The 13,661-nt window shown below is 41.3% G+C and overlaps 1 protein-coding gene across 4 annotated transcripts in view; it reads left to right on the forward strand.

Moving 5' to 3' along the window:
- Positions 1-13,661, forward strand: part of ephb2b (eph receptor B2b) — a 166,259-nt gene that overhangs the window by 110,133 nt on the left and 42,465 nt on the right. For all 4 annotated transcript variants that reach the window (XM_077603213.1, XM_077603215.1, XM_077603214.1 and 1 more), the window contains exons 4-5: positions 9,341-9,496; positions 12,602-12,937. In XM_077603213.1, the coding sequence (XP_077459339.1) occupies positions 9,341-9,496; positions 12,602-12,937 (492 nt within the window). The remainder of the gene's footprint in view (positions 1-9,340; positions 9,497-12,601; positions 12,938-13,661) is intronic.

Consider the following 13,661-nt stretch of genomic DNA (forward strand, 5'->3'; position numbering starts at 1 on the left):
AGCCCCCAACCCCTCTCCCGCCGTCCCCCCAAAACACAACCATAAAGAATAAAGACAGGCATCTGCACCCCTCCCCATTTGTCGCCACGGACCGGTCAGCACGTAATACCCCCTTTCTGCCACCTGTCCGTCAACTCGACTGCACCTCAGGGAGTCTCAGTCACGAAGTTGGGGGGCTGCCTTTGTTTGGACCCTGTAAAGGGAACCGGCCTCCCATCCCATCCGACGTCACCCCCCTCCCGTTAAAACCTCATCACACTCCCCCTACCACAAATACAGATTCCGAACTGGCAGAGGGAAGATTGGAATCAGCAGGAAAGTGATGATATTTTTTTTGGAGCTAGAAGCCTGGAAGTGAAATCTAGACTAGCCCACTGCGTGAGGGGTCACCAGGGAACGGTCCTTGTCTGTCCCTTGTTGGTCCCAATGCTGTTCACGGCTGAATCAGAGGGAAGTTATCTTGTCTAGTCGGAGTAGATTAGCTCTTGTTACCCCTAGCAACTATAGTTGTCCTTCAGGGAAGAAAAGATCGCTATTGGGTAGACTTGTGAAACGGTTATCTCGCAATGTCAATAGCTTTACACATGTAGACAAGGTAAGAACACTCGAATAACACAGAGGCCCTCTACTTGCAAACAGAGGAACTACAGGCAAACATAAGTCGGGAATTTATTAATCAGGCCTGAGACAAAAAATGAACAATACAAGACTGATGCGTTTAAATTGCTAGAAGACACCTAACAAATTTTACTCTAATTCATCCACTAGAAAAGGAGGAGGAGCCATTTTAGTTAGTGTCCTCACCAAGACGAAGCAAGTGACCTTTTGAGCCCTCCCCCTGGGCTGTTCTAAAAATGTACATCCATGACTAACACACCTGATGTTCATTCATCCTAACACACACCGTCGATTCCTCATTTATGGCGTGAGGGTTGTCAAAAAAAATCAGAGGGTATTTAAAACATATAAAGGAAAAATTATGAGCAATTGAAATATGGTATGTCTACTTTGCCGTTACAAAAAAAAATATCTTGCTCCAGTTAGGCCAGGAAAAAAGAGAAGTACTGTTTTTCTGGGTACACGGTCGATTGGTCGCCAATCTTTTGGTCGCGGTCTTTTGGTCGCCCCGACCGTGACAACGGGGCGACTAAAAGACCGGCGACCAAAAGACCGACGACCAAAAGATCGGCAACCAATCGACCGCACACAGTTTTTCTGTCAATGCACAAAAGGAGATTTTTGTAAGTCCCCAAACTGTTTAATTATTCAAACAAAAACAACATGATGTCAGTGCACTCTTGGGACAGGGTCAACATTTCTCATGTTATTAAGTGGGCGGAGTCTTTCTGACATTTAATCGCTCAAGTCTCTTCATGTAGCCTTTTCTTTTCTCCTTGTTTTGGGCGTGTCATAAATAAGAGGGTGTCGTTTTCTATGACATGATCCGACACAATGGCGTATGCGTGCTGTGAAATGACGGTGAAAGTGAAGCGTCTCCGGTGTCTACACGGGCGTTGGACGCCTTGAGGTTGGCTGAGGCCTTTGACTAAAAACGACGGCCTACTTCCAGATGTGAAAGTCGAGCAAGTGGTTTTGGTGAACCCCCTTGGCTATATAAAGACAAGGGGGGGACTAGCTTGTTTGAGAAAGATGGTCGCAAGATGCTGGGAGACAAGTGAAGTCAAAACAGCTGAACCGCCTAAACGCAGCCGACTCCATACCTAAATTATGGCCCTGATTTTACCGTAATGGTGTCTACATGACAAAATTATTAAAAAAAACAAAAAAAACTTATTAGCTCGGTAGTCAGCCTACTCGACTACCACAGTTATTTGGAGATTGGTGAGAATGATAGGGTAGTAATGTCATATCAGGCCAATTACACTTATATATGTTAATAGCAGAAGTTAAAAATCTAGTTCTTTTCAGGATAGATTTTTTTTTACGGTTAATTTTTTACGGTTTTCCCAATTTGTTTTAACATTACAATTCTGGCAACCACAGTAATTTTCCATTAATATGTTTAGTTTTTTTTGGTCAGTCTATCTCAAGGGTGTCAGACTCGGGTTGGTTCGTGGGCTGCTTTAACGTCAACTTGATTTCACGTGGGCCGGACCATTTTAGATATAATATTTAGATTTTTTTTAATAAATGGAAACTGGATTAAAAGCCCTGAATATTCCGTTTTTTATAGATCTTAAACAATGTTTATTTTAGCTTTTTTTATATTTTTAGATTTGACAAAATGATTTTCGAACTAAAACACAGAAAAAATGGATTGAAAAATTACTATTATTGATTTAAAAGGGGGAAAATAGGAAATGTAATATACATCTATACTCTTCATTTGAATTTGATCCTAAAACAGAAAGTTGGCACTCATGATTTACTTTCCCGGGCCACACAAAATGATGTGGTGGGCCAGATTTGGCCCCTGGGCCTCCACTTTGACACATGTGGTCTATCTGAATACATACCTGGATCCTCATTGGTTGTGCAAACCCTACAGACATGGCAATTTCTACGTTCTCTTAGTTTTCTCAAAATGGTTGAAGTTGACTGAGGACCGTAATCCACCAATTTGGTAGGAATTCATGTCCAAAAGAGCTCCAAATACCACTTTTATCTAATATTTTCTTCCCACCCCTCACATAATTAGCCTCACAAGACTTTGAGTGACTTCATCAAAACCATACCGGCTCATAAACTCACCAGGTTACCGCGCCATATTTTCAAATTATGTACCATTATGTGCACCAAGGGACATTTGTCCTAGCTCGCTAATGAGCCGTCATCAAAAATAATGGAATATGCCAGGGTGCGGATCCAGGATGTTATCCAGCTCTGCATAAATGGAGACGAATAGCGACAAAGGGGACATGTCTCGACCATTTGCAAAGCCCGGCCATCCGTCCCCCACCTGATCCTAACCGGACGTCCTCCGGAGCTGTCATTTATCAGCCTGCGAGATTCCACCATTAATTTTGTCTTCCCCTACGACCAAGTCTCTAGTCTTGTTCCTTTTCCAATGCTAGCTTTGCCGGCCTGTAATTTGGCCATTCCACATTTGTCACTCCCCTCTCCCATGGCCAGTGGTAGCAGAAGAAGCTCTGTAAAAATTCCAGATGTTATTGCACCGCCGCATGAATGGCTCCACTGATACTTCGCTTTCATCTTGCCTTCCTCTCTATTGACAGATGGTAGTTATCACACAGTATGGAAATACTACCCCGAACCCCCCCACCACCCAACCCTTTTCCTCTGTGGTATTGAAGACCTGTTGAACATCACCAGAGCTTTGTGGCTGCTTTGGAGTGATTCACTAAAGTACTATCAAGAGGCTAAGATTGTGGAAGCGGAACAGAGGTTTTTTTTTTTTTTTGCATAGCTGAACGCTTCATTCAAGGAATTAATTGACCGTTCTGTGTAATGTAAAGTCTAGTATAATGAAACGTGGTTCAGACAGAGTAAGAAAATGCTCATACCAATGTCAAATAGTCTACTTGCAGAGGCATAATTTGTTCTTCCGGACTGTCAAAGTTGTTGACGTCATGTAGCAAACAGCAAAATGTTAAGCTGCAAATTTGCCCACGTATGCCACTTCGACTATATTTCATGGCCTATGTTAAGCCGATAATGGAAAAATAAGCTCAGGAGCTGAGAAATAATTTTCCACCTGTTATTTTTTTTGCGTGACCGATATTTCCTTTAAGAGACACTCTATCACATTATCATACCTGTCAAAAATGTATGCCAAAAAATGTACACTTTTTTTGCCTGCATTTGACAGCAGTTTTTCAACAAAAAATGATATGTTTTCCAATTGACATCATAGTAGCAATTTAAAATTGCCACCTTGGAAACAAAATTATGTACCTGACTGCAAGGCTTAACACATGTTTTTACCCAATGAAAGTTTCTCAAAACACGATTTGTTTATCACATGTTTGCAGAATTGGTGGAAGTTGCAAGAGTTTGTAGTATTTTTTATGTAGTGAAATGAGCTATGGCCACAGAGAATTGCATTTACTGTATTTTCTCACATATCTGGAATGATGACTGAATTGAGAGTATGGCTTATATGCGCACAAATTAGACATCCACGAAACGCCATAACGCAAGACAATGTGGCCAATACGGTCATTTATTTCAAAATAGAGACATGATGAACAGACAAAACGCTTAACAACATTTTTTTCACGTCTGTGAATGAAATTCAAGAAAAAAATAAACCGAATCTTGCATAAAACATGAAAAAAATCACTTGTGCCTGCCATTGCTCGCTCAGGGCGCCGCTATATTACCTAGGAATGACACACTTCCTGGTTGTACTGCTTACGTGACTTTTTAAAATGTGTCCGCTATATTACCTAGGAATGACACACTTCCTGGTTGTACTGCTTATGTGACTTTTTAAAATGTGTCCACTTGCAGGCAACACCCTTTAGGAATGTGCAATCCAGCAATCGATTTATACAGTATCTCAGAAATAACACATGCGATGATTTTTATTAAGATTTTCCCTTCAAAGTAAAACATTTGTACTCCCTATTAAAACCATGAATATGGAAGTGAAAATGGTGAATCAGGGGGCGGCTTATATGAGAGAAATTGTACAATTGAACGATTTTATGGCAATTTTAAGGCTTCGGTTTATACGCGGAGGTGGTTAATATGCAAGAAACCCTGGTAGTTCAGTTTGGAAGACCTGAATTAATGCCCTGAGGATGCTCATTTCCCAGATGTCCTAAATTTCCTGCTAATCTGCCGCTCACGTCGCCTGTGCTAAAGACAAAGTTTACCGAAGAAAAAATTGCAGTTCGCGCTGAGGCAGAAAAGCCACTTTGGGCACATCTGCACCTTAAATGCACACACAATCATGCTGATTTTGAGAAATCTCCCTTCCTTACCATCAAAGTCCGCTATTTTGACGTCAGAAAGAGGCACCTATAAACAGTTAAATGCGGATATTAATTACAAGGAGACCTTGTTATTCTTGGGAGCAGATTGCGAACCTGCCGAACGCAGCAAACGTGGAAAACATGGAGTGGAAATGAAATAAATCTAATTTGTCTGCATGTGTTTGTGTAAGGGGAAAGATAATTCCAGTTGTTTAATAGCTTTTGCACAAGCTTGATTAAATCAAACGGTAGGATTGTGTTCTTAATTGAATTGCAAATGTTCCGTGGTTCCAACGTTGCAAGATCATGTTTCACAGAGGCCGAGTATGATGATGGGAAAAAAAATAAAACGACATATTAAAACAATACTAAAGTATCCGTAAAGGCAAAAAAAAACTATATAGACTAGAAAAATATACGATTTTTTTTACTCCCATACAAGTTTAGCATACACGTAAAATTGAGAACAGTTTTCAACCTGTTATGTTTCTGAACTGTATTAGTAAAATAACACTTTGTTTAAAAACAAATGGTAAGATTTTTGGTACAAATACATCAAGTTACCGTAACCCAACATCATCTGAGAGGAAAAAAAAATCAATTTCCATTCCAGTTACACAACGACCAGGTGATCCCAGCTGCAGTTTTCATCTCCACCATATCATTAATTCCCTCCTTTTGCGAGTAGTCGAGATCCAGGAAACCTTTGAACAAAAAGGGAGCAAATTAACTGCTGTAAAATGTGATTTGCACCCTGACTCACCGTCAAGTTTCCATGCTGTAATTCTCGTAAAAGAAAAAAAAAATACATCACAAATGAAAGCCCTGGCGTCGCAACGTGTTACTTAAAGTGGTAAAAAACGACTGGGCCAAGTAGCGGAAGACGTAGAAGAATCAGATGAGGTGATATTTTAGTAAATCAAACATTCTTTTCACAGATTTTCACTCCGGATAAAATAAAATGGTCTGGAAACAATTTGAGTAGCTTTTGAAATGGAGCCTTTGAATGTTGCTTCATTCCTTGAAAGCTTGTTTGGATGATGTTATTTTTGTGTTATCATTTTTTTACTGTTATCGCTGTGTGGTCTGAAACCGCGTTCATGATAATACCTTGATTTTTATGAGTGCCGGCTGCGAAAAAAATGGACGGCTGTCGAATACGTATACCGTAATGAATTCCTCTCGCTTTTTAAACGTTGGACGAGACAGCCGATGTGAGCGATACTTCAAAACGCGGAAGAACTAAAGGGGTTGACCTGTTGTTTTAATCACAGACTCTCTTACATCTAACATCAGACAACTCTCCAAATCTGTCATTTGGACGCTGGAGGGGAAATTCCCCGTATGCCCTCCACCACCCCACGCCGAATAAATGACAGAGAGGCGTAGAGGGGAGTAAAACACACATCGTCTTTCAGTGGATTCGACGCACTTTGTTTGGAAGTTTATGAAGCAAAATGGCAGTTTAAGAGCTCTTTTGAACTCCGTTCCAAGTTTAAAAAAACAAAACAGCACTGATCATTTCAATGTGAATTGTTACAAATTTTGTTTCAAATACCACATTTTCTCGTATATAAGCCGCACCCGAGTATAAGCCGCACCTGCGTATAAGCCGCACCCTTAAAATTGTAGAATTTTACAGTTTCTCTCGTATAAGACGCCCCCTGATTCACAATTTTCACCTCCATGTTCATGTTTTTTATAGGGAGTATAAATGTGTTACTTTGACGGGAAAATCTTAAGAAAAATCTTGGCACGTGGTATTTTGAGATACTGTATAAATCGATTACACATTCCTAAAAGATGTTGTCTGCACATAGACAAATTTAATAAGGAGGTCACGTGACCAGTACAACCAGGAAGTGTATCTATAACGGTCTAGGTAAGATGGCGGTTTTTAAAGTTTTTCACTTTTTATGCAATATACGGTTTATTTTTGTCTTGAATTTCATAGACGTGAAAAAAATTAAGCGTTTTATCTGAAGTTTTTCTCTATTTTTAAATAAATGACCGTTGCATTATGCTGTTTTGTCTTTCTCCCCTTGCAGTTTCGTGCATGTTAAGTCTAATTTATGCGCATATAAGCCATACCCTGAATTCAGTCATCATTTTTTTTAGCGACAAATATGTATATGGAAGAAAATATGGTAGGCTTTAAGTTTCCTACTGCAACAAAAATAAGAGTTCAAACATTTTTAAGATCTAAGAATAGGAATTTAAGATGGTAGTGACGTCTTTATCTGATGCTCGGTATCGTCAACCGTTACTCTATTTTTAGGACCATAGGATTTGCTGAGCTCGGATCCTAGCCAGTATGTTTTTAGAACAATGGGGCTTTTCAAACCACTAGACAACTATTTCCGCTGAGTGGGATTACTTATTAATCATAGTAACAAAGCATCATGTAATATTTGTAAACATTGCTCTAAATCGGTCGGTCTGGGCATAGAAAGGTTTCAGAGTTTTGTTTTTCCTCTCAGTATTTCGGTTTTATGTTGAGGATTTTTACGATAGGCGCATTCGTACAGATTCTTTATCGATCGTCAATAACAAATAAGTAGAACATGGAAACAATTGACATTGAGAAAGACCCTTGTGTTCCAAACGGAAAAGCAAAAAGAATATAATCCCTACACAGACGCAATTTCTTGGAAAATGAATGGCGATGCCTTGGGAAGACGACAAAAAGAAGACATCCTCCATGTTTTTTTTATGCCCGGTGGGGAACAATTCATCATCCGGCGTCTTGCTAAGCAGCTCGTGAATATTTGGATTTTAAAGAAATCCCTGCGGTAGCCAAAGGACTCCTGCCGTTTTATACTTGCTAATCCCTTGCATTCTTTTCATTGTGGCAATTGTCACAGTTGCGGCACATCGATCATCGACCGTGCCCGAAGTAAGGCGCTAAATTCGCCAACAGAGACGTTCCCAACCTCCTTCCTTCTCCTCTTTGTTCCCAAAAGTGGACACTCAATGTACAACCCAATTCACCACCCTCTCCCCCCGTCAACACGTCTTTACGCCGCTTTGCTCGGGAGTCGGGTTTGATGGCAAATCCCCCGCCAAGCGGCTCGGCTCGGCCTTAGCGAAACGGTCGACTGCCAGTCGGAGTGTTCGCGCCTCATGTTTCACTTGGAGGAAAAAGAAAGCACTCGGGCATCAATCATGGCAGAAAGCAAACACGTCAAAGCTGCTAAAATTGCGTTGACATGTTGGGATGACTTGATGTGGATGGAAAATATTCCTGATAAGCGGCTCTGTTGATAAGAGGCATATACAGTGGTACCTTGACATACATATTTGCTTCTCGCGGGTTGGAGCAATTCCATTGTGGGCTGCGATTGGCTGACCAGGGTTTTTTTCGGGTACTCCAGTTTCCCCTCACATTACAAAAACATGCATGCTAGTGTATTTGAATTGTTAAGACAAAAAGAGCTTTAAGGTTTTGGTAGAATGGTTTGGAACTGTTGTTCAGGCGTTATATTTTTTATGCTAGGTTCAGTGTTTGAGAGTTTAGTACTAAGTTATTAAGTATGATTCACAGATCAGATGAGGGTCAAGGTTGTGGTTTTAAGCACGTTTTGAATTAACATTACAGTCTTCCCTCGATTAACGCGACTTCACTTATCACAAAATCACTTCTTTGCAATTGTTTTTTATGCTATTAATAAAAATGTTTTTTTTTTTTTTTTTTTTTAAGTTCAGAAAAATATGAAAATCCAAGCTGAAACTTGCAAGCAGAAGTCATTCTTGCTTATAGGGAAAAAAAAGGTAGTTATAATAGGGGTGACACTAATTTGCAATTTTTCAATTATCGCGGCCATGTTTGGTCTACATTAGCCGCAATATTCGAGGGATTACTGTACAGTTTTCTATTTTACATTTGTTTCGTTATGGTTTTGGATTTGGTTCAGGTTCTAAAATCTAAGTCAAAACTGTGTTTCAAGGATTGGGTTCCAGTTTTTTTTAAGAGAAACAATGCTGTCTCAAATCTCAGTGGTAAATACTTTAGATGTATAGAGAAACGATGCAAAAACATAGATAATGCAGTAGCCCTTTCGCTGCTAGCATCTTCTTCTCTTGTTATGGAAGGACACGGATAGGCTTAAAAGGGGCTCAGAACAGATAGCAAACCACTGCGGATGCACCATGGGTGAGCTAAGGACTGTGAATTATTCACAAGAACAGCATGTTGCGCTGAAAGCTGCCTCACGTGTGTGTCGCCGCTGCTGTGTTTGGACTACTCAGTCACTTGAAATCACTTCAAAGGCAACAAATCTCATCATCAATCATTATTAGATGTAAAATCAAATATTCAGGTACCCTTCTTTCTATCTCTATCTCTGTGTACGTGTTTTTTTAAGATGGGGTTTTGATTTCAAATCATTCAAAGTGGCTTAAGACTGTCTTTCAACTTTGTCCTTATTGTGTTTTTTCAGCGTGCCCGTCAGGATCCTTCAAGCCAACCCAGGGGGACGAGTCATGCAAACAATGTCCAATCAACAGCCGGACCACCAGTGAGGGAGCCATCAACTGCGTCTGCCGCAATAGCTACTACCGCACCGACTCGGATCCCTTACAAATGCCGTGTACAAGTATGTATTGCTTCTTCCACCGCCACATTGCGCAAATTTAAGGGGTTTTAATTTACCCTTATTAACGGTAATACCCTCTCCTTTTGGGAAAGAGATCAAATTGCATGGAGAATCTTAATTTGCAGTTGTGCATTTTGCATTGATCCAGCTACAGTTTCCGTTGGACGTTTTGGAATCGGGGACATTGTAAATATTTTAAATATTTAAAACGTTGACAATGGAACTTGGAAAACCTGGCAGAGACTTGAACTCTGGGATTGTACCAGAACACACATTATTGAAATAGATGGGTATTCTTTGAGGGGCAAAATGGGAATACACATTGTTTTATAGTCTCTCCGTATTGTGGTTGTTACCCCCTCAAAGAAAAGGGTTTTTTTCTATGCTGACTTCAGTGTTGTGTTGAACATGGGGTGCACAACCTCTCCAAAAGACACGGTTGTCACATTTGAGTTGATAGCGCGCATCTTTCAAGACAAGCACAAGGGCAAGGGCAGGTCGGCCTGTCCTCAACATCACACGGCCTTAAGCAGAGGTTAGCGGGCCGGGCCGCGGCGTATTGTGAGCGGGGCCCGCCGTGGCTCTTGTCATGCCAATGAAGCCCTTTTGGAATTTCAATGTGAATTTGAAGCCGAGAGGAAGGAACGCAGGGATGAAGATTGGAGGTCATGGTTGGGGTGGGGGGTGGAGGGTCGGTCCAGTTAAAACAAAAGCCGGCGAGGACGTGGAAAAAAAAAAGTTCCCTTTCATTTTGAGAGCACTGCGTTTTCCTTCACTCCCTTCTGTGCACGCTGAAAGGACTTGATGACGGCCCCCCAACAAAGGGGATTTGCATAAGTCCGGCAATGGGAATTGAGCAGCTGTTGTGAACCGGAGAGAGCAGCGGCGTCACGTCGCACGCATTAAGCGAAGCACGAACACCGGCCTGATTAAAGCGGGGCCCACCGAAACCACCCACCTAAGCTAACGGGGGCATATTATTAAGTGGCGCCAAGTTAAAAAAAAGTACAAAGACTTTGTGGCTATAGCTTTTTACAGTTTCCAATATTCTTGTACCAATCAAGCCGTGACCGGACGTTTGGTCGAAAGACGTTTACCGGACGTTTCATCGACAGACGTTTGGTCGACCGGACGTTTGGTAGAACGGACGTTTGGTAGAACGGACGTTTTGTTAGAACGGACGTTTTGTTAGAACGGACGTTTGGTCGAACGGACGTTTGGTCGAACGGACGTTTTGGTCGAACGGACGTTTTGGTCGAACGGACGTTTTGGTCGAACGGACGTTTTGGTCGAACGGACGTTTTGGTCGAACGGACGTTTTGGTCGAACGGACGTTTTGGTAGAACGGACGTTTGGTCGCCGGGTTCGCTCGCTGTCAAATTATGACAGAGTTTACTGTTGAGATTTTGATATTAGATATTTAGATATTAAACTCTCTCTCATAATTATAATTTTGAGTGCTGGTTTCAACAGTAACAACCCGGTAACCAAACGTCCATTCTACCAAATGTCCGTTCTACCAAACGTCCGTTCTACCAAATGTCCGTTCGACCAAACGTCCGTTCTACCAAACGTCCGTTCTACCAAACGATCGTGCTACCAAACGTCCGTTCTACCAAACGTCCGTTCTACCAAACGTCCGTTCTACCAAACGTCCGTTCTACCAAACGTCCGTTCTACCAAACGTCCGTTCTACCAAACGTCCGTTCTACCAAACGTCCGTTCTACCAAACGTCTTTCGATGAAACGTCCAAGTACCCAATCAAGCAGGTGCAATGAAGGGTAGTGCGAAGAAAAGGCATATGATGGCCAATGACAAAATGGTGAAACACCTTGTTGATCTCTTGATTAATTAAGAGCTTGACTTGCTATTAGTTTATTCCACCTCCTGAGAAAGAAGACGTCAAGGAGGTGTTTTGTTTCCATTAGTAGAGGCACCCAAGAGAGGGGGGAGGCATCCTTCCAGAGATAATTGTTGCCTTTTAAATGAAATGAACAATCGATTCAAATATGTGGTTTGAGTGCAATTGTTTATTTCATTAGCCTTCTTCCATAATTGGGTGCACAAGCCTGAGAAAAAGACAAACAGTTGTTGTATTCGCTTGGTCCGTCCGTCAACGTGTGGGTGGAGCTGGTGTTTTATCCACTTTGGTTGCTCTTCATGATGCCCCTCCATGGGAAGAATGTCAAGGAAACTCTTCAATGTGAGCAACGGCTCGGAAAATCGGACTCTGTGAATGGAAATCCTGAGGGAGGATTGGCAGCTCAAGCCCTGGATAGCGGAAGTATTGATTAAATCAGTGCACTTTTGTGAGTGGGAAACAGACAGATTTTTCGTATTTCAATTTTTTTTTATTTTGAATTTGTGAACTTGATTTGAGAATGAGTTTACTAAAGAGTCAGCCAAACTTCACTACTACAATACAGTAATACCTTGAGATATGAGCTTAATGCGTTCCGGGATCGAGCTGGTATGTCGATTTACTTGTATCTCAAATCAACTTTTCCCCATAGAAATCAACTAAATGCAAATTAATTTGTTCCCACCGTCTGAAAAAACACCCAAAACAGGATATTACAATGGATAAACATTTCTATTGGTTCTACTTCGCCATCTACTCACAAAGTAACAAATTCATATCTAGACATTATGGTATTCAATACTAAAATGTGACATTATTCAGTACAACGCTCCGCCCAGTTTAGTTTAAATAACATTTTGTAAAATTTATAATTAAATATAAAAATATTTTCTGTTTTCCACTTTAATATTGAACATAATTCAAAAATATTTAGTTTCCTTTTGGAATGAAAAACAAATAATTAAAAGACGATTTCCCTTACTGAGGGAAAAATAAGATCAAATAATGATAGTTTTAGATCTATAAAAATAACTCAATATTTAGGGCTTTTGATCCAGTTCTTTTAATCCGATTAAAAAATATACATATGTAAATATTATATCTAAAATGGTCCAGCCCACATGAAATCAAGTTGACGTTGATGCGGCCCGCAAACCAACCCGAGTCTGACACCCATGCTCTAGATTCAGTGTTGTTTATGTAAAGCACACTTACTGACCCCGGAATGTGTTGTTCCCTGCAGCGGTGCCGACATCCCCGCAAAGCGTCATCTCCAGCGTGAACGAGACTTCGGTCATGTTGGAGTGGATGGGCCCCCGAGATTCGGGCGGCCGCGAAGACGTCGTCTTCAACATCATCTGCAAGAGCTGTGGCGGCGGCCGCGGAGGCTGCACGCGCTGTGGCGACAACGTTCAGTTCCTGCCCCGCCAGCTGGGTCTGACGGAGCCACGGGTGTACATCAGCGACCTGCTGGCCCACACGCAGTACACGTTCGAGGTGCAGGCGGTCAACGGGGTTTCGGACCAGAGCCCCTACTCTCCGCAGTACTCCTCGGTTAACATCACAACCAACCAGGCTGGTAAGCAATCTTTTGTTGTCTTTGTTTTTTAAATAACAGAATGTTCAACGTATTTTCGCGCATATTGCTAGCTCAGGGCGCCGCAATCTTACCTACAGATCACAAACTAGACCGCTACGGACTCACTTCCTGGTTGTACTGCTCACGTGACTTCCTTTTTGAATTTATCTACGTGAACGGCACCCTTTCGGAATGTGTAATTCCGCAGACAATCCTTTCGATTTATACAGTATCTCAGAAATACCACATGCAATGATTTTTCTTAAGATTTTCCCTTTCAAAGTAACACATTTGTACTCCCTATTAAAACCATGAAAATGGAGGTGAAAATAGTGAATCAGGGGGCGGCTTATACGCGAGAAATTGTAAAATTCAATGATTTTTAGGGTGCGATTTATATGCGTAGGCGGCTTATATGCGAGAAAATACGGTACTTATTTTATCCTGGAGTGACTAAAAACGTCTGGAATTTGACAGAGTAAATAATTATAAAAGTAAGCAGAAATAATGAAGTTTAATACAGAAAGGGAATGTCTTTGTCTCTTACAAAACTGCTGCAAGCGAATGCCTTTAAATTTCCTCTTGAATACACTCACCACTCCATAAGCATAAAATGTGGGGTGGGTACGCGGGGAGTGTACGCTGATTTATGCAGATAAGTGGCTGTGAGTGTGCCATCAATGACGGGACAGACAGTTTCACATCGGTCCTTACACTTCAACCT

Source organism: Stigmatopora argus, chromosome 6 (genome assembly GCF_051989625.1).
Source record: "Stigmatopora argus isolate UIUO_Sarg chromosome 6, RoL_Sarg_1.0, whole genome shotgun sequence".
NCBI lineage: Eukaryota > Metazoa > Chordata > Actinopteri > Syngnathiformes > Syngnathidae > Stigmatopora > Stigmatopora argus.